At 41.1% G+C, this 22,118-nt stretch overlaps 2 protein-coding genes across 4 annotated transcripts in view; one reads left to right on the top strand and one right to left on the bottom strand.

Annotated features, from left to right (window-relative positions):
* ART1 (ADP-ribosyltransferase 1) overlaps positions 1-5,506 on the bottom strand; it is a 57,802-nt gene extending 52,296 nt beyond the window's left edge. For all 3 annotated transcript variants that reach the window (XM_031962029.1, XM_031962030.1, XM_031962028.1), the window contains exon 1: positions 5,347-5,506. The gene's annotated coding sequence lies outside the window, so the exon portion shown is untranslated. The remainder of the gene's footprint in view (positions 1-5,346) is intronic.
* Positions 5,507-8,448: 2,942 nt separating this feature from the next.
* ART5 (ADP-ribosyltransferase 5) lies at positions 8,449-18,265 on the top strand. The gene is made up of 5 exons (XM_031962027.1): positions 8,449-8,670; positions 10,006-10,077; positions 14,576-15,305; positions 17,938-17,970; positions 18,067-18,265. Exons 2-5 carry the CDS (start codon positions 10,021-10,023, stop codon positions 18,168-18,170), a joined length of 924 nt encoding a protein of 307 aa, XP_031817887.1. The 5' UTR covers positions 8,449-8,670; positions 10,006-10,020; the 3' UTR covers positions 18,171-18,265.
* The last annotated feature ends 3,853 nt before the right edge of the window (positions 18,266-22,118 follow it).

Raw genomic sequence — 22,118 nt, 5'->3', positions numbered from 1 at the left:
TGCACATATTCAGGTAAAGGGGGAAATTAAGTAAAAAGACATAAGGATAAAGTGGGGAGGAAAAGGTGATCACCAACAGGCACCTTATCACTAGAAATAAGTTGACATTAGAGATAGTTCATCACCAGGCTGACATAGGAGGAAGATATCAAATATCAGATATTGAACATAAGATATCTTATGTTCAATATATATAATAAGATAAAATTTATAAGATTGATTCTTGTCTGGCTGATACAGTGCAACATATTGAATAAGAATGGGGCAATATCAGTCAGGTAACAGGGACAGAGAATACTATCTGAAAGTATTGAAAAAATTAGGAAAAAAGGATTGTTAATTAGCATAAACCAATTACAAGATTTCTTGGAATCTGTAGAAATATGCTGTCCCTGGTTTCCTCCAGAAGGAACAATTGATTTAGAAAAATTGGACAAGGTAGGAAAAGACAGGGGAGATTATCTAAATGAAAAAGGACCAGGAACTCTTCAAATCTCTGTATTTTCTATTTGGAATATTTTTTAAATATGCCTTCAGCCATCAGAGACAGTTCCTTTACGTAAAATATCCTTCAAGTAGATTCTTCCACTAATACTCTGGAGGAAGAAGAAATGAATACAGTCGTGGAAAAAATAAATGATAAAAGGAAGGAAAAATCAGAACCTCTCTCCCTCCCCCTGGCTTCTTGTTCGGATCTTTCTGGCAAATAAATGCAAAGCCGAAGAGAAGCCAAAGTCCTCTGAATCCAAAGGGCTAGTTGAGGAAGCTATTAAGAAAGCTAAAGAAAAAGGAGAATATATCCGGATTGAAATTCAATTAGCCTTCCCAGTTGTTGAGATTCCTGATCCCAGTAATCTGAATCTAAATATTAGAGAATATCAATCTCTAGATTTTAAACTATTGAAGAAATTATGTCAGGCTGCAAACAACTATGGTCCTAATAGTACATATATCCACGTTCTGTTAGACTGAATCTCCCGAAAAGCTCTGACACCTTTAGACTGGTGTTCACTAGCAAAAACCACTTAAGATGGAGGAGGCTATTTGATATGCAAGGCAGCTTTTTTTGCCGAATGTCAAGAACAGCCTAGGATCAATGATTGTAGAGGAGTCAGAATTTCCTTGGAAATGCTTACTGGAACAGGGGTATAAAATCAGTTACCGGATCAATTAAATTATGAACTTATAGCTTATGAACAGTAATGAAAGCAGCTAGAGCAGCATAGTTAAAAAATACCAGGAAAACTTGATAGAGGTACATCATATGAAAAATTATGCAGAAATCACATGAACCTTTTGTTGATTTTGTAAGTCTCTTAACAATGGCCATTCAGGGTTCTCTTAAGGATGGGGAAGTAGCTCTCATTTTACCAAGGCAACTTGCTTTTGAGAACACGAACAATGATTGCAAAAAAGCTTTAGCGGGGGAAAGGAAAAAATGACGTTAGTAGAGATGATTCAGACCTGTCAGAATGTAGGAACCTCAGCGTTTCAAGCAGCAGTCATGGCTGCTGTATTACATAGGGAAAAGTCACGCTCTCAAAAATCTTCAAATCCTCAGAGATGCTATAATTGTGGGCAATCTGGTCACATAAAGAAAAATCGCACTGTTCTACAAGCTGGATCTCATTGTAATTCGGCAAATAGACCTTCGCCTTTATGTCCAAAATGGGCGTCAGAGTGCTACTCACAGTATAATAGGGAATGTGAGCAGATACATGGAAACTACTCTCCAGGCACCCTCAAACAATAGGAGCTGCATTCTCCCTCGTTCCCCCTAAATAGGTACCGGGGAACAACACTTTGAATCAGACTTATTGACAGTACAGGATTTAATGCATGCTACCCTGAGACTTATCTTCTTCGGTCTCAAATCAAATTACTGATGATATGGGAATATGCTCTCTCCCTACGAGCGTTGCAGATCCACTTTCAGCTGGTATTCTAGGGCTTATTATAGGTCGTAGCTCACAATCTTTGCTAGGGCTTATGGCTGTGCCTGCAGTAGTGGATGCTGATTCTCTAGGGGAAATATGTATCCTTTGCTATGCTGTTCCTCACCAGGATATCTCAATAAAAAAGGGGAGAGGATAGAATTATCCTGAGTTATTAATGATACCTTATAAAAAATAGACAAAGAAATAAAAAAAATTCGGGATGGTTAAGCTTTTGGGACTTGCCCAAGGTCACATAGCTACTAAGTGTCTGATTCAGGTTGAACCCAGGTTTTCCTGATTTCAGTTCTGGTGCTCTATCCTCTGTACCACCTATTTGCCCATGAAAATCAACTGCATTAGACTAAATACATATGGGAAGAAATTCATGCTGGAGTTAAAACTTTTGAACGCATCCAAGGATCATTTGGCAAAAGATCTCAGAGAGCAGAAGATGCTAAACAAATGGAAGAAATCATGGAGGAGATTAATGCTCCTCCCCTCCCAAAAATTAGTTGAGAAAACATTAGTAATAACTATTGATCAATTCACCTACCATATCATCTTCATAAAGTCCCTATAAGAATGATCTATCAGAGGTATCCCTGATAAAAATGTGAGGGAGAGTTTTACAGATGTTTTTCTATAGGAGAAATTGTCTTTGATCAAGTGATACAGTGGATAGATAGAGTGCTGGGTCTAGAGTCAAGAAGATCTGATTTTAAATCCATCTGTGGGAACATCAACAATTCGTTTCACTTCTGTCTGCCTCAGTTTCCTCATCTGTAAAATAGGGATAACATAAACACCTACTTCACAGGGTTGTTATGAAGATCAAATGAGATCACAGTCAAGTATTCTTAGCGTAGTTTTTTGGCACATAATAGGTGCTATATAAAAGCTAGCTATAATTATAATCACCATCATCATCATCAAACAATTGAAAAGTGAGTAAAATAAGGCCTTGCTATATTTATAGTGTTTTAATGGTAAAAACAAAACAAAATGAAGTTGAAATTATAAAACAAAACTCACTCTTAAATGTTCTCCTCTAATAAGAAATCTTCCATACATATCTTAATATCATATATTATTAATTAATAATATGGATTATTATTTTTACATATACCATATTATTAAATAATATATTAATACCTTACTATATTATGTTTCTAGAGCACCTTAAAGTTTGTAAAGCTCTTTATGGGTGTTAAATTATTTGATCCATACAACAATGTTCTGACATAAGTACTATTATCCCCATTTTGCAGGGGAAGAAACTGAATCTGAGAAAGCTTAAGTGACTTGTTCAGGGGTCACACAATTGGAAGCAGGTAAAGCAGGATTTGAACTCAAGTCTTTTTTTTTTTTTTTTTTTGATTTGAGATCCAGTCCTCTAGTCACTGGGCCAGCCAGCTTTCCTAGGTCACCAGACAATGGAAAGAGGTGCATGGTGGACAAAAGTGGGCTGCAGCATACAAGGAGATACATATGTGGTGTGATTGAATAAATGTAGCATCAGAAAAGGTAGACTAATGATGTGACAAGAATAAGAAATAACAGATGAATGGCTTAATACCTGCAAAGTGAAAAAAGACCTAAAAAAGAAATTTTCCATCACCTCAGGTACATCTTCTGTGGAGAATTTAACATAAGAATATACCAAATGGGTTGCAGTCTGAAACAGTAGAGAGAATACTCAAATTGATGAGATCATGGGTCTGAGCCATTGAAATAAGAAAATACAATATCATACAAAATATTTCACTTTTTTCTTAAACCCAATGATAATAATGATAAATCCCTAATAAAACAATCTTAAAGTTTTAAAAAGTTCTTTCCTTGCACCTTGGAATTAGGGAAAGCAAGTGATATTACAGATGAGGAAACTGAGATTTAGAGTAGAGGGTGACTTGTCAAAGTTTTCCTATCTGGCAAATTTCAGAGTTGGGATTCAAATCTGGCTATTCCAGAATCCTTCTCATTTGTGACAAGTCCCATCTAAAATCCCACCTTCTATAGGAAGCTTATGACTTCCCTCTGTTGATTACCTCCCATTTGTCCTGTATATAACTAATTTGTACTTAATTGTTAGTTGTCTCTTCTATTAGATTGTTTGTTTGTTTTTTGGCAAGGCATTGGGGGTTAAGTGACTTGCCCAGGGTCACAGAGCTAGTATTATGTATCTGAGATAGGTTTTGAATTCAGGTCCTCCTGACCAGGGTTGGTGCTCAGGGCCATCCAACTGCCCCTTCTCCATTAGATTGTAAGCTTCTGGAGCACAGGAGCTGCCTTTTACCTCTTTTTGTATCCTTCAGGGTTAGCACAGCACCTGGAACATAGTAAAGGCTTGATAAATCTGTACTGATTGATTGTTGTCTCCCCAATAAACTGTGATTTTCTTAAGACCAGGGTTTATCTTTTGTCTTTTTTTGTATCCCCATGGCTAGTATAGGACCTGGCACATAGAAGGTACTTAGTAAATATTTATTGAACATTGACATCAAAACAGGGAATGATAAGCTAGATGAGTGAAGAAAAAGTTTTAAATCAGAGTCTAGGATGACTTCCTCTTCTTCCCACTCAAGCAAGATCTTAGGAAAGAAATTATAGCTTAGAGTTTTTTTTTGAAACATCAATAACTCTGACTCTAAACTCATTATCTCATTCTTGAATGGGTTCTCACAGGATATATATAGTTAAATCCATATTTGACCAGGAATCCTTTCCTTTTCAACAAGAGGACATCAAGCCTATGCTTAAAATCCCCCAATGATGGGAATCCCACTATCTTCAAAAGGTCCCATTGCACTTCTGGATAGCTCCAATAGTTAGCAAGCAGATCATACTTCTTAGTGGGCTTAATTCACTAAGTAGGAGACTCCTGGACCAATCCTGGCCCCAGCCCTGGCTTGCCCTTTCCCCGGGCCTGGAGTTCATGCTTTAGGGAGAGAACAAAGGTTTGATTAACCTTAATATATCTGGTCTCCTTTCACAACTGTGCTGGAATATAGACCTAGTAAGAATCCCCTTTGTAACTTGATTTACCAGTCCCATTCCCTTTCTCATCCTGTCTTTCTTTGTATTAGAAAGAACTAGACCAGAAATCTAGAGACATGGGTTTTAGCTTTGGTTCCACCTCTAACTGATGACCTTTAACAAGCCCTTTTCCCTTCCATTGCTTCAGGTTCCTCTTTTATAAAATGAGAGGTTTGGAATCTCTAAAATTTTGTAGATCTATGATTCTTTCTGTCTCCCTGTTTCTCTGCACCATTGTCTCTCTGACTCTGGTTTCCTCTTTCTCTATCTTTCTCTCTTATTCCCCCTCTCCTGTCAGCCTTTAAGAACTTCTCCCTAGTGACTCCTGTAGTTTTCACACCTCCCTCCCAGAACAGAAATTTATACCCCTTACCTGGGCCTCCTCATGGGTAGAGGATAGGGGAGGGAAAGGTAGGTACTGGACTTCAGGGCCCCAGGCCTAGGGGGAAGAGAAGCTTCTTTTATATAAGTACCCTTCTTCTCTCTTTTCTCCTCCTTTTTTCCCCCTTCCCTACAAATGCTTGGAAACTCAATCTCCCCCCTCCTCTGCCTTCTATTTCTGGATAGGCTCCTTCCTGCCCAGGTCCCAATTTGGCTCTGAGACTGCCCCTCCCTGGAATGTTTTCTTGATTGCAGAGTTGGGCATACAACTGTCCGAGATAAAAATAAATTGGATAGGAGACCCAAAAAAAAAAAAAAAAAAAAAAAGGCAAAGACTAAATAGATTAATCTAAAAGAAGTCAAATAGAAGGTTAAAAAGAAATCTAGAAGGAAATAAGCCTGGGGAATAAAAATAAATTAGAAAGAAGACTGAAAAGAAATCCAAAAGACTAGTTAAAAGAATATCTAATGGAGGATGAAAAAGATATCAACCAGTAGGCTAAAAGAAAATAAGCCTATAATTTATAGTTTGGAAACTCCATTTTCCTTTTTTTTTAAATGAGGGTAACAGTTGACTTTCTCTAATTCTACAGTTCCTCTCCCATTTTCCATAATCTTTCAAAGGTCAAGGACAATGGCTCAGTAATCACATATTCTATGTCTTTCATTACCAAGATTGTATTTCATTGGGCCAGATGACTTTAACTCATCAAAGGCTTTCTCACTATCTTCTAACTTATCTTGAGTATTATTACCTTCTTAATAGCCATATTTATTCAGCCTTTTTCAATCCAAGATCTTTTTAGCAGCTTATTGGTACAGTGGGTAGAGCCCTGAGTCTGAAATCAGGAAAATCTAAATTCAAATCCAGCCTCACACATTTATTTCCTATGTGACTCTGTACATGCCTTGTAACTCTTGTTTCTCTTTAGTTCATCCAATATCTTCATTCTGTCTATTCTGAGCAGCAAATTCTATTCCTCCTTTGAGTCTTTCTGGTGTAGTTTGTGTGTGTGTGTGTGTGTGTGTGTGTGTGTGTGTGTTTGTGTGGAATTAGTTTCCGTCATCACTCACATTCATTCTGAACAATGGCACTTCTAACACTACTCTCACAGGATCCTGCCATGGTGTTATATTCATTCTATATTCTATATGTTTTCTTCAAAATCTAATTTGGTTGGTCAATTCTTGGTATATCCACATTTATCTCTTTATCTCTTTAGATAACTATTTTTCCCCTCCACAATGGCATTTTCTGTTTTGTGTCTTTAAAAGTCCCATCCTTGGGAGCTTCCTCTCTCTAATAGGTAGTCTTCTTGGATAGAATTTTAGCCGATGGGATTCTATCCTTCCTCTGAACATCTTGAAATCTGCTCTTCCAAAATCAAAGGTGAATGTCAAATTTATTTCAGATTTCTATTCCTTCCTTCTGAATCACAAAGTCTAAGATGGAAGGAACAGTCACTTTTCTGCAAGGTTACCATCATTTGTACCTCTACCTTTTAGTCAGGATCAGATACAAAAAAGAATTATCCCCTTTGAAGGATGAAACTCTCATTAACATAAGTCAAGTTGAAGTTAAGGGAATTCCAGGGGAATCCTGCTTTCAAAGATTCCACATTCTAATGCTCTTACATATTGCTTAGAAAATAATTTACATTTAAAACCATAGAGTTCAAGCATCAAATCATAGAATTATTTAAGATCTTGGAATTCACATTTGGAAAGGATTTCAGGGGGTCCATCCCCTTAACTCTTTTTTTCTTTTTTTTTTGGCTGAGGCAATTGGAGTTAAATGACTTGGAATCACACAGCTAGGAAATGTTAAATGTCTGAGGTCAGATTTGAACTCGGGTCCTCCTGACTTCAAGGCTGATGCTCTATCCACTGTACCATCTAGCTGTCCCCATGCCCTTAACTCTTTACAGAATTAATAAATGGTTGATAACTGACAGAAGGACATACCTGCCAAGTATAAAACACTTTTATTTAGCACTTTGTGTCCAGCACTGGGTTGGAAATAAGAGCAGTACTGGGAATAAACAGAAGTAGTAAGACTATCCCTGACCTCAAGGAGCTTACCTTATAAAAGAGGAAGAAATAGATAAAGGGAATGGTGACTAAGAAGGGGTATTTTGGCCAGGAAATTTACAAGGATAGTGAATGGAGCTATACTTTATGTGAACAATTTTTTTTTGGAATGGTAATATTGATTTGATTATTGCTCCCAGAGATAGAGGTAGGGAGAACAAGGAAGATGTGTGAGTGAGATAGAGTTGCTACAGTTATGAAGAAAATTATAAAGAAGGCTAGAAAGCTGGGTGGTAGGTTTGAGATTGGGTTAGATAGGGAAAATTCTCATCAATCAGGAGTTGAGTAATTTATCCAGCCTCTGCTTAAAAATATCCTCGATAGTGGAGAATATATTAATTTCACAAAAAATGAGATCAAGCTGACAGGGAAGTTAGATATCACCAAGGATATGTTCAGGCCCATAAGTGAGATGTCTGTGAGGAAAAAAAGGTATTGAGAGAAAGCCATTTTCTCAGGGTTGAGAGATACTGAGGGTATTGAGATGGGGGAGAGAGCCCTTGAGCTGCGGAAAGTTGGGACAGAATGTGCCGGCCCATGATTTCTCTCCAATTGTCCTAGTTCTTTGATTAGCCTCTGGCAGGACCCTAGAAATCTTGTCCGGGGTCTATTTATAGTGGGACTGAACAAGGACACAAGGGAGCTGGAGAGAGTGTTTATAAACAAGAAGTCACCTGATGTGAGGCTGAAGAATTTCTGGGAGACTGGCTGCGGGTGAGGGTTTGGAGATCAGACTCCTTTCTGAGGCTTCATTCGCCCCGTTTCCAGTGGATGCGGCGGAATGGGGGATGGGAGAGCCTGGGACAAAAGGACCAGTCCAGCTGGAGGAATTGTGAATCAATTCACAGTACATCAGTTCAAGGACCCTAAGGTCTGGGGATCCTAGGACTGAGGAGACCCGGTCTGACCAGCCCTTAGGAAGCCTCTGATCTGATGTGGGGTTACTGACACTTTTCCCCAAGCACAGCCAGGGGAAGGGGACAACTGGCCGCTGGAGCCGCTCCCCTCCTAGAGCAGGGATAGGAAGGAGGGACTGCAGTGTCGGGTTTCAGGGAAGGGGGGTGCGGGTGATCGTGGAGCCGACTATACTTAGGCAGGATTTTGTTTATCCTGCCCACTCTGGAACTGCTATAGTATCAGCTGAGACCCCAGCCTCCGTCCCTCTGGTTCCAGCTGTGTTCCAGGCTCCAGGCCCCAAGGCATCGGCTCCACGCCGTGCCCCGAGGTGGGTACGGGGTCCCCACGGGGCTACCTCGGTCCAGGCTTTTGAGCAGCTGCATTGCGCCACCCCTTGGGACACCCACCCTGCCCCACACCTAATTATCCACTCCCCCCTATATCCCCGTCCCTTTTTCCTCCATTTGATCCTCTCCTCTGCATTGCCTCCCTCATTCCATCCTTTTTTTCCCTTCCTCCATTTTATATCCTTATTCTTTTCTCTCCTTTAATCAAGACCCTTTCCATCCCGTTAGCCCCACCTCCATTCTCTCCTCTTCACCCTTTTATTTTTTTAGCCCCGCCCCTCATCCTATCCTTAATCTTTCTCTTTTCCTCTCTTCAGCCCTGCCCCTAAGATTTATCCGCAGCCCTTATCCGCAGCCCCCATCCGCAGCCCCCATCCGCAGCCCCCCTCTTTTATTTCGTCAGCCCCAAACCTCGTTTCCTTCCCCCAAACCTCACGGTATCTCTTCTCTTTGTGTGTGTTTGTATGTCTATTGGGATGGGGAGGGAAGAGGATGGAGGAGAAAAAAAATACCTCCAGGCTGCATTTTCTTCCTCCTATCCTCTCTTTCATACTGTTGAAGCACTCAAAATGGTGCAGCCTGCAGTCAGAGGGCAAGGTCAGATGGTTTCCTGGAGCAGGTTCAGCTTCTCCCTCCTGGCCTCCTGACAATCTTTCCCCGACCCTTCAAATGCTGTATTTTCTCATGCAGCATTTGGAAGCTTGCTCAGAGTTTCAGGTTTCATTGACTAACCATTATCATCCCTGGACCCCAACTTCTTGATAGCTAATTCAAGAGAGGACTGAACCCTCTGCCTTTGGCCCCAGGATTTTGATAATTTTTTTTTTTTTTTAACTTTCTTGCCCCTTCACTTGTGATCCAAGACTCCTGGGAGTTCCTGGCTCCTGAACCTGTTTGGCTCAATCCCCACACACCTTTATTTTTTCCTGCTTCTATCACCATAATGGGGGAGCTGGTTCACACCCACACCTCCCCGTACACACCCTTCCCTCTCTTTTCTTTTCCACATACTCCAGGATAGAAGAGTGAGTTCAGTCGTTGTTATTCACAAGGGTTTATATGTAGAAATTCAGAAATAACCCCGCCCCAGATGAATAGCATTAGACACAGAAACAAAAGAAATCTACCTTCCAGTGCACGACTGTCTTGTGCTCTCCAACCCTATTCTCATAGAATCCTTGAACTAATTCATTTTTCCTTACAAAACAGGGAGGGGATAAAAAAGATGCTCACATAATTGTTTTTTAAAAATCAGAATTATTCACCCTTCTACAAATTCACCCCCAATCTCCACAAGTCACTCCCTTTCCTTCCAGTCTCCCCCAGGGACAATGCTGCCCGCCCTGATGATTACACTTAGCTGCCTGGGCTTCAGCTCCCTGACACAGGTAATGAATGGTACCTCCATCCCCCTTAGTCCTCCTCCCCTGGACCTCTAGCCTACTTCTCCAAGCCTCCTCCTGGAATCTCATTGAGCTCTGTTCCTCTTCCTCCTCAAACGCCTCCTGGGACTTCCTTAAGATCACTAGTCCTCTCCCCCAAACAGTTGCTCTTCCCAGGACCTTGCTCTTCCTCCTCAAACACCTCCTGGGACCTCCAATGTCCTCAAGATCACTAGTCCTCTCCCTAGTCCTTTCCCCAGAACAGTTGCTGTTCCGGACTTTCATATCCCTCCTGAGACCCTCACTGTTCCCAAGATCCTCAAGCCCTTCCTGAGACTTCCACCCTGCTCATGTGTCCTTGTCCTTGTCTCCCTTTATTCACCTCTCAAGGCAGTTGATTGTGGTCAAACTTGGGGTCTGGATATTGGGTTGGATCATCTGAGTAGGTGAGGAGAAAGGATGGAGGAATGGAGGGACCATTACAGCTGGATTTAGAGGAAATGGATGAATGGGACCAGGAAATAAAAAAAGAATCCATGATTTCCAGCTTGATATGTAGGCATCCTGAAAATGACAGGATTTAGCTGACCTGTTAGTTCTGTACTAATAGGTGAATATTTTTAAAGGGAGTGAATTTACAAGGGGAATGGGAATGGGGTGCAGATAAGGAAGGAAGGGCAACCAACAATGACAATAGTTGAGAGGAAGCAGCAGTTCCCACACTGGATGTACCTGAAGATATTCTAGGGCTGGTCAAATCATACTACTAATGTATATCTAATTGTTTTAGGAGAAGCAAATAGTAAGAACCAGATGGAATTTTATCTCATTGGAGCAATGCAGCTTTTGGAAGGGAGTGGTTTGGGAGAGCAGGGAGGAGAGAGCTGGGGAGGCTCAGTTCAGGGGGGATGGAGTGTTCCAGGGGACTTTTCCTGGTCTCTTTTTTTATATTCCCCTAAACTATGTGTGTCTCTTGGAAGTTGTGTGCTGGGCCAGATTTGGATCTGACACAGTTCAAGACTCAGAGCTTGTTGAATGGTAGGTCCCAAAATTCAGGCACTAATAGATTAACATCAGATTGGAAGAAGATCCCCAGAGGAGTGTTCCCTTTCTTCTATGCTTGGCCCTGGACTTTTTATATTTATATTGATGACATTGATAAAGACAAAAATGGCATGCTTATTAATTTTCAGATGACACAAACATATAGAATTCTTCATGAAGGCAGAAATTTTAACATTGGGTCAAAACAAAATGAAATTTAATAGTGATAAATGCAAGGTCTCACACTTGGGCTCAAAAAATCAATTTCACAAATGCAAAATTGGGGAGATCTGACTTGATAGCAGTTTATCTGGAAAAGACTTGAGGATTTTGGTGGACCTCAAACTCAAGAGTGATTTTAGCAATCTTAAGTTTCATTAAGAGAGACATCCAAAAATAGAGGTAATAGTTCCTTTATAGTCAGCCTGAACAGACTATAGAGAAAGTATTGTAGTTCATTCAAGAAGCCACATTTTGGAGAGGGTATTAATAAATTGGAAAGTTTCCAAAGAAGGACAGACAGGAATCACAATCACAAAGATTAGTTAAAGGAACCCTGAGAAGAGAAGAATTGAAAACTGGGGGAAAGGGAGATGATATCTATCTTCAAGTATTTGAAGGATTGTCTCCTACAGTAGAAAGGCTTATTCTATTTGACCCTAGAGAGCAGAACTGGATGGAATGGGATTAATGGGTATAAATTGCAGGAGACAAATTTGGGTTTGGTGTTGGGAATTACTTTCAAAAACAAGTGAAGCCTTGTGAAATGGAATAGACTTCCTCATGAAATCACAAACTCCCTTCTCCTTGAAGGTCTTTAGTTAAAGACTTTATTTTGGTCTTTTTTGTCAGATGTACTCTAGGATGGATTTTTTTTGAGTGATGAACTGAAACCAATAACTTCTGAGCTCCTTTACAATTCTGGAGCCTAGCAGAATAAGTCTAATGTTTCTGTGTAGCCTTTAATCACATTTAAATATTATTTTCTCCTCCCTGGTTATGTGTATGGGTTGTTCAGGGAGAACTAGCATCTCGGCTGTGAGGGCTTGCAGAACCAGGGCTGTTCATCTATCTGCTGTCCAACTGTCAGCCAAGTGTCTGTGGCTACAGCTGTAGCATGGGCAGTAGCCAGACACTGATAAATTGTCTTGGCAGAGTGACGAAACCAGGTTGAGGGTAATCTATGGGCTTTAAACCTGTCAGTGTGTTAGGTGGATGTCTACTCCAAGCATGTAAAAACTTTCCTCGGGGAATGGGTAGATGAGAGCAATTTCACCCACACCTATGAAGGCAACAGAAGCAAGTGCTGAGGGGTGCTCAGAGTTTGGTCATTCATGGCCACGGTCATCCACTGCATCCTGAGCAGTCATCCTGACTTTTTCCTTGCTACTGGACTCTAGCAACTCTGTAAGAGATAATGAGGCTGATGATTGTGCAATCATGTCTTACTTAAATCCATTTCATTCATTCCCTTGAGATTCTTGACCTTTTATTATTCCATATGAATTTTGTTGTTATTTTTTCTAGATCATTAAAATATTTTCTTGGAAGTCTGATTGGTATAGCACTAAATAGTTTAGGGAGTATTGTCATCTTTGTTATATTCTCTCGGCCTATCCAAGAGCACTTAATATTTTTCCAATTATTTAAGTCTGACTTTATTTGTGTGGAAAGTTTTTTGTAATTTTGCTCATATAATTCCACTTAAATCCATTTCACACAAAGTCAAGATATCACTTCATGTCTTAAGTCCTCTTTAAAACTGGATAAGCAACAACTGAACCTCAAAGGCATGGTTGCTTAACCATGTGTGACTCAGCCACTCTCCTTTGATCACATTCTAGTTTATCATTGTAGTTCCTAAAATGTTTCTCCCAATTTAGCATAATCCTCAAGATATTGTCTGATTAGGGCAGAGAAGAACAGGGTCATCAGCATATCTCCATCTCCATGGGCTCCACCATCTTTCATATTGAAATCTAAGAACAGATTATTTTTTTTGTCTGCCATATCATACTGTTAACTTTGCTGTGATATTGCCGAAAGGAACAAGAAAGGGGTAATGCCATCAATCAATCATTATTTATTAAGTGTCTATTATCTGTCAATCACTGCGCTAAGTGCTGATGAATACAGAGCGAAAAATGAAATTGTCCCTGTCCTCAAGAAACTTAGATTCTATTGGGAGAAACAATAGGTAAACACCTATATAAATACCATATATACGTTGTTGTTCAGTCAAGTCAATCCTGTTCAGCTCTTCATGATCCCATGTATTATATACTCCAAACCTTCTAACCTTCATTACCTCCCAGTCTATCCAAGTTCATGTTCAAAGTATACATATATTTGCCCATATACATACATACTTATACTATAAAGTCTGTGACCTAGCTTGTTGGAGAAAGGAACATGTGTTTAACTCTCAAGGATTATGATGCTTTGGGATGAAGCAGCAGACCCTGAGGGATCCTTTCATTTTTCAGTTCTCCTAATGGAAGTGGGGGGTCTGCTGATGGTTTCAAAAGGGAGGCAGTTTAGCTTCTCTCTCCCTCTTCTTCATTCTTTCCTGACTTTATTGCTTCAGAAAGTACCGACCAAGGGACCACTTCAACTGTCTCATCCCACACAGCCAAGCCCTTTGGAATTGAGCCAATGTAGTTTCCCAGAAATAGCTAGGATACACAAGCCTTGGCAATCCATGGAGTGTGCTCTAGCCAGTAGACCCTGTTCTTTTACTGCCATTATTTATTTGTAAACACTTTCCAAACTAACAACTGGGGCCAGAGACGGATCAGGAAAGGTCTCTTTTTGGAAGCTGTACTTTAGTTGAGCTTTGGGGGAACAGAGATGGTCAGTTCTGAGATTCTATAATTCTTTAACATAACAATCTTCAATAATCAAAGGATTTGTGATATCTGGGGACATCCCTAACCTGGTAGGTTGAAGTCAAATTGATGTCCCTCCCCCAACAAACCATGAACTTAGAATCTCTTGGATTTTTCCCAAGTAAGCAGTCCAGAACCAACTTGGAAGATCTGGAACCCTCCCATATGCCTGATTTTCCTGATCATTCAATAAGGACAGATGGCTGAAGTTGCCCAAAGAACTTCAAAGCATCCCACATACATTCACTATCCATGTCACCTAGTGCCTTTCCACTTTAGAAAGCTGAATCACAATTACTAGAATTTCAGAACTGAAGGGGATCCAAGAGACCAAGAAGGAAGTCCTAGAAATAGTGGAAGAAGGCTCCTGACTACAGTATTTGTGTAGAGTATTGTGAAGTGAGGCTGTACCTCAGAGAAGGCTGAGTGGGGAGTAGGTCAGTGAGACTGTTGTATCTGAAGCATCAGGGCACTCCCTGGAAGCTATGGGAGATGCTCCAGATTCATCCCCTTCCCCACATAGCCTCTCTTCTCTGTTCCTCTCTTTCAATCTCCCCTCCCCCCGTCCATAGGCCCACCTTGTCCCCACTGTGCCTTTGGGCCCAGCTCCCGATGCCTTTGATGATGCTTACTTGGACTGTGTGGAGGAGATGGAGGAGGAGGTCCCCCACCTGCTCCAGGAGGAGATGGCTCAGCACTCCCTGCTCCGGGAGTCCTGGGGAGCTGCCACAGCTGCCTGGGAGAGCCGGAGAAGGGAGCTCACTCTGCCCCTGGGCTTCCGAACCCAGCACGCTGTGGCTGTCATGGTCTACACCAATTCATCCAACCCTCTGTACCGGGAGCTGAACTCCGCTGTGAGGACCACAGGCAGCTCTCGGGAGGACTACATGGAGCACTTCCCCTTCAAGGCCCTACATTTCTACCTGATGCGGGCTCTGCAGCTGCTGAGAGCTCCGGAGAGCTGCCAGGAGGGCCCTGGGCAGGAGGTGTTCCGAGGGGTGAGCAGCCTCCGCTTTCAGCCTAAGCAGCTGGGAGATGTCATTCGCCTGGGCCAGTTCACCTCCACCTCTGAGGAGAAAGGGGTGGCCCAGGGATTTGGAAACTCCACCTTCTTCACCATGAACACTTGTTTTGGAGTTCCTATACAAGCCCTTTCGGTCTTCCCAGAGGAACGAGAGGTTCTCCTTCCGCCTCATGAGGTTTTCCTGGTGTCTGACTTCTCTCAGGATGGGACCCGAAACCTAGTGACCATCAGGAGCCTCAATCGGACCTGCAGCCATTTCAACTGTGCTTACCTGGGCGGTGAGTCAAGGGACAGGGGCAGGAGCTAAGCAGACCATCCTAGGATTCAGAGCTGGAAGGGAACTTTGTGACCCTCTGCTCTAAGTCTTTCATTTTACAGAGAAGGAAAATTAGTCCCAGAGAAATTAATTGAGAGAAAGCAAGAAGCAAGATCAAGATTCAGTCTACTAGCCCTACAGCCAGTACCCATTCCTCTAGACCACATTGCTCATTATGATTAAATATTTGGAGGATTGAAATGTTGTAGAAGGATGAGACAATGTTTTCTACTTGACCCAGAGGCCAGAAGTAGGACCAGCAGTGGAGGGATGGAATTATAAAGGTTCTTTAAATGTAAAGTTAATGCAAAGAAAATATTTCCCAAAGTAGAATGATTGATTTTAGGAAATGATGAGTTTCTCATCCCTGGAAGTCTTCTGAGAAAGATGAATAATTTCTTATCTGGATTGTAGCCTGGAAGATTCTTAGAATCTTAGATCTAAAGTTGGAAAGGAAATATCTAAAAACATTTAATCCAACCCTTAAGTCTTATATATGAAAAACTGAGACCTAGGGAGGTTTAAGGGACTCACAGACTTGTATATGTCACAGGCAAGATTTGAACTTAGATCCTGTGACTTTGAAGCCAGTGCTTTATCCTGTTTAGTTAGAGAAAGGAAGTTGTTTCTGGTTGGAAGATCTATGATTTCATGATTTTGTTAGGAAAGAGGAAGACACTATATATAGGATCATGGAATCATAATCATAGATTCTTTGAATTCTAAAGCTTTAGGGTGGCAGAGCCCTCAGTAGGCATTTAGTTCCATCCCCAATGCAGGAAAACCCACCTTCTCTCTAATGGTATCATCCAATCTCTACTTGGATACTTTCCCTGAGACTCATCACCCTGTTGCTTTCAGATCCAAGGACCCCACCTCAGAATTCAGGCATCACTAACTCACCTCAGCTTCCTGAGACACCAGTTCCTCTCAGAGCTGAGCCAAGTCAGGGGACTCTTACTTTCTCCTCTTAGGACTTCCATTTTCTTGTATTTTCTAAACTTTGTTGATCTTGGGCCTTCCTGACCCCTAAGCCTATTTGGTTCCCTCTGCTGCCTTTATTTCCTAATCACCTTCCTTTTCCTGTTGCAACCAATTATGTCTTGCTACCTAGTTCTTAGACTTTAAAAATTATAGGAATTAGAGTTAGAAGAGACATGAGAGATCATTAAATCCCATTCCCCATTTACAGATGACAGCTAGCAAATGTGTACAATGTGATTTGAACTCATGCTAAGTCCGGGACTCTTTTACAGCATTAGAGATCACATTCCATTATCATTTTGTAGAAGATAAAAGGGATTTGCCTAGGACCAAAGAAAGAACAAGTAGCAGAGGAAGTATTTGAGTTCAGGTCCTTTGCCTCTTAGCCCAATGGTTTTACCATTCCCCCATAACCCTGAGAGGTCCCCCTTTCCAGGCCTCTAGACTCTACACATCCCAAATAGAATGAGATTTTCTAGGACATTAAAAAGAGAGAAATTAATGTTGGAAAGATCATTAGAAGTTCTTCTAAAAGAAAACTTCTCAGCCCCAGGTTAGAAGGCATTTCTAAGATCTCTCAAACTACAACTCTTACTTACTCACTCACCCTTACTTAGACTAGCATGGAATCTGGTTGATTTGAGGGCACATTAAGGAAGATGCTCCTTCTTAGAACCCTTCACTCCTCTCAAGTTTCTTCACAACTTGGTGGGATTGGGGACACTCTCCATGTGACAACATGGTCACTAACGTAACTCAATACCTTCTTTTCCTTCCCTGTCCCAATACAAAGAAAAAAGGAAGTAAGATGGATGCTAACAGGATTCTCATCATCTTAGAAGTCAGAATGATATAATTCCTTCTGTAATTCCTCTCTAATGTTCACAAAAGAGGTCCCTTTTCCTAGAGAAGCTGAAGTTCAACAGCTCTATTGTTCCTAGGTCAGGATATTTCATCTCTGCATCAACTCTGAGATGAAAGGGACTGGGCTTATTTAGCAGGAAGGAGAGAAAGGATATCAGCATTTAGCTCTTCAGGCATTTAAAAGATGAACATGTAGGACAGGGTCAGACTTGTTTTTCTTGATCTCAGAGGCCAGGACAAAGATCAAAAGGGCCGATTGAAGTTTGAGGGCAGGAAATATTTCCTCATGATGAGCACTATCTAAAAGTCTGATGGACTCCCTCAGAGACTAGCGAGATCTTTATCACTTCTTCAAGAGGAGGTTGGATAACCACTTGCCAGAACACTGGAGAGGGTATTCCCACTCAGATGGAATCTGTCAGGTGGTCCTCTGTCTTCATAGATTCTGTGTGAAATGTGTGGGGAGTTGATCCCCAAGGAGAGACAGGAGACAACCTTGCTCAGACCTTACTGGAATCATAAAGATAGAATGAAGAAATTGAAACTAGAAGATAGAAGAAGGTTACTGAGGGAAAGAAGCTTAGCGTCCTGCAGAAAGGAAAAGGGAAGGAGGATGGGTTCCCATAGAAGTGGGGTGGCTGAGTGGAATAATTTATGTCAGGATATGAAGAAAGGACAAATTCTGGGAAGCTTTGGGGGCAATTAATCCAGAGTAAGGCTTTTATCTCTTTCTCTTGGATTTCCAGGAGAGAAGAAGGAGGGCTGTGTATCTAATGCAGGTGAGTCCCCTATCTGCTTTACCTGGATTGGGAAAGAAAGACCCCAGACCTCTCCCAGATCCAGTTGATCCATTCCCCCCCTTCTCTTCCTGGCAGGACAAAGTTGGGATGCTCTCCCCCAAGGATCTTGGCTTCAGCTGATGCCAAGGACTCTGCTCCTGCCTCCTGGAGCCTTCCAACTCTCAGGCCCAGTGCCCTGACCCTCCAGCCCCGGGTTGGGAAGTTGTAGGGACCTCTGGGTCCCCTGTTGTGTAAGCCCTGCCAGGTTGAGGGCAGCCTGGAGAAGCAAGCAGAAGAAAAAGAAGAAGATAAGGATGAGGATGATGAAGGTGTTTGGGATTGTCTGTGAATAGTGTCCTGGGACCAGGGCAGGGGCCTCAGGCCCCACAGACCAGGCAGAGGGGAAGCTGCAGTAGGTGAGGTCACTCCACTTTGTGGTTGTTGCCATAACCACCTCTCAATAAAAGACCTTGCAAAATGTCTGTCTCATTCTTCCAGGCACAGGGGGATGGCCCCTTTCATTGACTGGTAGGTCCATGGGCTAGTGAGTTGGTCATTTGTTCAACCCCTAATGTATCTCAGACAGGGTTTTCCATGCATTCTCCTCTAATGTACTGCAATAAAGCAATTTATTGTCTTTATTTTAAATGTTCAGCTACTTTCCAATATAAACAAATACACACATCTCCCTTTAGGCAATTCATCTCCCTATCTGATTGCATTTCCTGCCCGTGCATGTGGCTTAGAGATTCAGGAAATTGCAGGGGAGAGAGCCCAAGTTGTTTCACAATATGGGTTATATTTACAAAGTGATTGTTGTTTTGTTGACTTTGGCCAAACATGGGAAGTTTCAGTGACCACAAAAAAGGTCTGTTCCTTAGCCTCAACTCAATTTAAAAATATTTCCTTAAGTACCTACTTTTTTTTTTTATGTGTAAACATTTTTATACAATTCTCTTGTTGCACAAGAAAAATCAGATCAAAAAGAAAAGAAAATGAGTATGAAAACAAAATGCAAACAAACAACATCAAAAAGAGTGAAAATGCTATGTTGTGGTCCATACTTAGTTCTCACAGTCCTCTCTCTGGGTGGATGGCTCTTTCCCTCACAAGATCACTGGAACTGGCCTCCATCATCTCATTTTTGGAGAGAGTCACATTCCTTAGAATTGATCGTTGTATAATATTGATGTTGCCCTGTTAAGTACCTACTTTGGACGAGTCATTGTGTTGAGAGTTGGGAGTTGGGAGTTACTAAAATGGCATTTCTTGCCTTCCAGTATCTTACTGTCTTTTAGGAAGGATGTATACACACTTGATAAATAGATATAATAGTGTTTCCTTTTCAGAATTGGTTAAATTTTTCGGTATAAAGGCCCAAGACAGAAACAATGTGAAATTTTGAGTGATTGATTTGAAAATCTAAGAAAGCATTAGAATCAATGGAGTTGTTTCTGAGGACATAGACTGTCTCGATCTCATTACCCAGCCACTTGTTTGCAGAAGGACAAAGAAGAAACTTAAGAATTAAAAAACCAAGGAAGCTTGAATTCCAGAGCTGTCTGGTGATTATTGGACAGCCATAGATTGTAGAGAAAAGATTTGGGAAATGTACTGAATTATTTCCATAGAGGTACAGAAGCAGCTGGGTGGCACAGTGGATAGAGTTTTTGAGTCAGGAAGACCTGTTGGTTCAAATTCATTAAGAAAATTCCTGGTTTGTGTTACCCCGAATAAGGCATGTCACCTCTGTCTGTCTCAGTTTCTTTAACTGTAAAATGGGGATAATAATAGCTCCTACCTCACAGGGCTGTTGTGAGGATCAAATGAGATAATATTTATTAAAAAAAAAAATACTTAACACAGTTAAAAATTAAAGCATTAAATAAATGTTTACCTTTCCATTCCCATAAGTTAAAGTAAGGTTTCTCATTGAAGGTGATGAGGTTTAGATTTGGGGTACCCAAATAAAATTAAGGTTTCTGGTGGTCAGGGAGTTAAATAAGGGCTAGTGATGGTGCAAGGGTAGGAAGTTCTGAGGATTCCCTTTCTGGAGGTGCAGTTCTCTGTAAAGGAATTTACAGACCCGAAAACCTAGATTGATAAAAAGAGGTTTATTATGGGGATTGGAAGTAAGGAAATAGTGAGGGTAAAGAGAAGAGGGCACCAGAAACAGTATTTCAGTGGGCAGAAGGTCCTTGGGGCGCCAAGCATGTTATGGCTGGCATTTTTGGAACCTCTGCAAAGAGAGGGTTTTAGTTTGGCTCTTTTATAATAGGAGGCTTTGGCTACAAACTGAAGGGGGCTCATGGGTGGAGTCCCAGGTTGGCTCCTCCCTGGGTTTCAGCTAGGGCTAGAATTTGAATTGAATTCAATGGGTTTTGGGACTGAGCCGACCCCACCCAGATAACAAAGAAGAAACTGTTTGTGCTTGGGTGGAGTCCCCTCACTGAGGCAGAATTGAAGGAGGTTTTCTCCTTTAAGGATTTTCAGTTTTGGGATTCCCTCTTCAAAGGGACCCAGCCTTGAATCAGAAATGATTGTCATCCAAAGAAAGAAAAAGAGAAGATCTCTTTATATTCTTACCTGACAAATGAAAACTCAGAGCTCCCAAATGGAAAGTTTTCTACCAATCTCAAAATAGGGGTCTTTGTTGTCTCTGAAAAGACACTCCCCCACCCGAGGGCTTCAGCTGAGCCTGACACTAAAACTAGAAGAAACTATAGCTGTCGTCAGCGAGTGAGCTCACCTGAGTGGGGGAATGACCCAACAGCACCAATAGCTAAGAGCCCAGGTGAAGGGGGCCCAGAGAGCAACTCATCTAGCTGAGATACGTGTCCAGTGAGGCTTTAGCCCAGCAGCAGAGCCACTCTTGTAGCCCAGAAACTACTCCCAGAAGTATTTCTGTGAGGAGACAGTTCAAGAAAGAAAAGACATTAAGTTCTGAAGAAATAAGAAATATCAAGGCCTGGAGTTGTGAATTGTCTTGGACATGTGTTCCTTCTGTATATCTCACGATTATTGGACTTGAAGTTTGGGCCCATACTTCCTGTCATGAATGCCCTGTATTAGTGGGAAAGTGGCCCCAGGTTTATGGGAAGGATGTGTTGTAACCATTCTTCCTTCTGTGCCCTTTGAGTAAATGTCTTTATTGAGTTGTTTATTAGTTGGCTGTTTATGGGAAATACACCAATGGGGTTCAGGACCTACAGTTATAGGAGTTAGATAACCTTAGAACTTGAGAAAGCAGCTATTCCTCTAAGAGACCTCAATCTACAAGTTCGAATACAGTTTGGAACAAGAGTTATGTAAACAATATAATAATGACAAAGGGTGGTAAGGAAAGCTTTGTGAAGGAGGTGGTAAGGTAAACCATTTTTGAAAAGCTCTGAGAGGTAGAAGTGAAGAATGAATTTCTGGTAAGGAAGAGATTCAGTGTAAACAGAGTCAGAGTCAGAAAATGAAATATTAAATTCAGGGAACAATTAGTAATCCAATTGGGCTGTAACATTTTGAGTTCAAAGAGCCTATGCTGTAAAGGGCTAGGAAGTAAGAATCCATTTCAGGTTTTGAAAGCTACAGTAACTTAGCTCATCAATTCCTCTTCCAATAAACAATAGCAGAGACAGACTTGTTTAATCTATTGATAAAGATCCCTGCAACTGAAGCAAAATGCAAACTCTTTTATATAATAGATCAAAAACATACCTTTGAACTTAGAACAGGAAAAACAATCCACAATGGAGAACAAAGGCATTTGGGAGAAATGTATTTGAAGACATTGGTATAATTATGCTCTGATATGTATCACAACTATTTACAATTCTCTCAAAGTGGCCAAAATTGGGGCCTAACCATTTGCATCTCAATGGAATAGTTTTGTTAGAGTGGATAAAGGAATATCAAAGGGTATATTATGTATTGATACTATAAACATTGGAAATATATATATATATATATATATATATATATATATATATATGTTATGCCACAGTTCTCTTTGTTCTGACTCGGTTTCCCTGAACTAGTTTCCTTTGTCTCAAGTTTCCTTAACTGTTCTGTCTCAATTCCTTAAAACTGTAAAAACCCCTTCTGGTCCATTAAGATTGGGAACCGTTTACTCTAAGGTTATAAATTGTTAGCAAGAT

This window comes from Sarcophilus harrisii, chromosome 3 (assembly GCF_902635505.1).
Source record: "Sarcophilus harrisii chromosome 3, mSarHar1.11, whole genome shotgun sequence".
Taxonomy (NCBI): domain Eukaryota; kingdom Metazoa; phylum Chordata; class Mammalia; order Dasyuromorphia; family Dasyuridae; genus Sarcophilus; species Sarcophilus harrisii.
The sequence above is the reverse complement of the archived record's forward strand: the minus strand, read 5'-3'. Positions and strand labels throughout refer to the sequence as shown.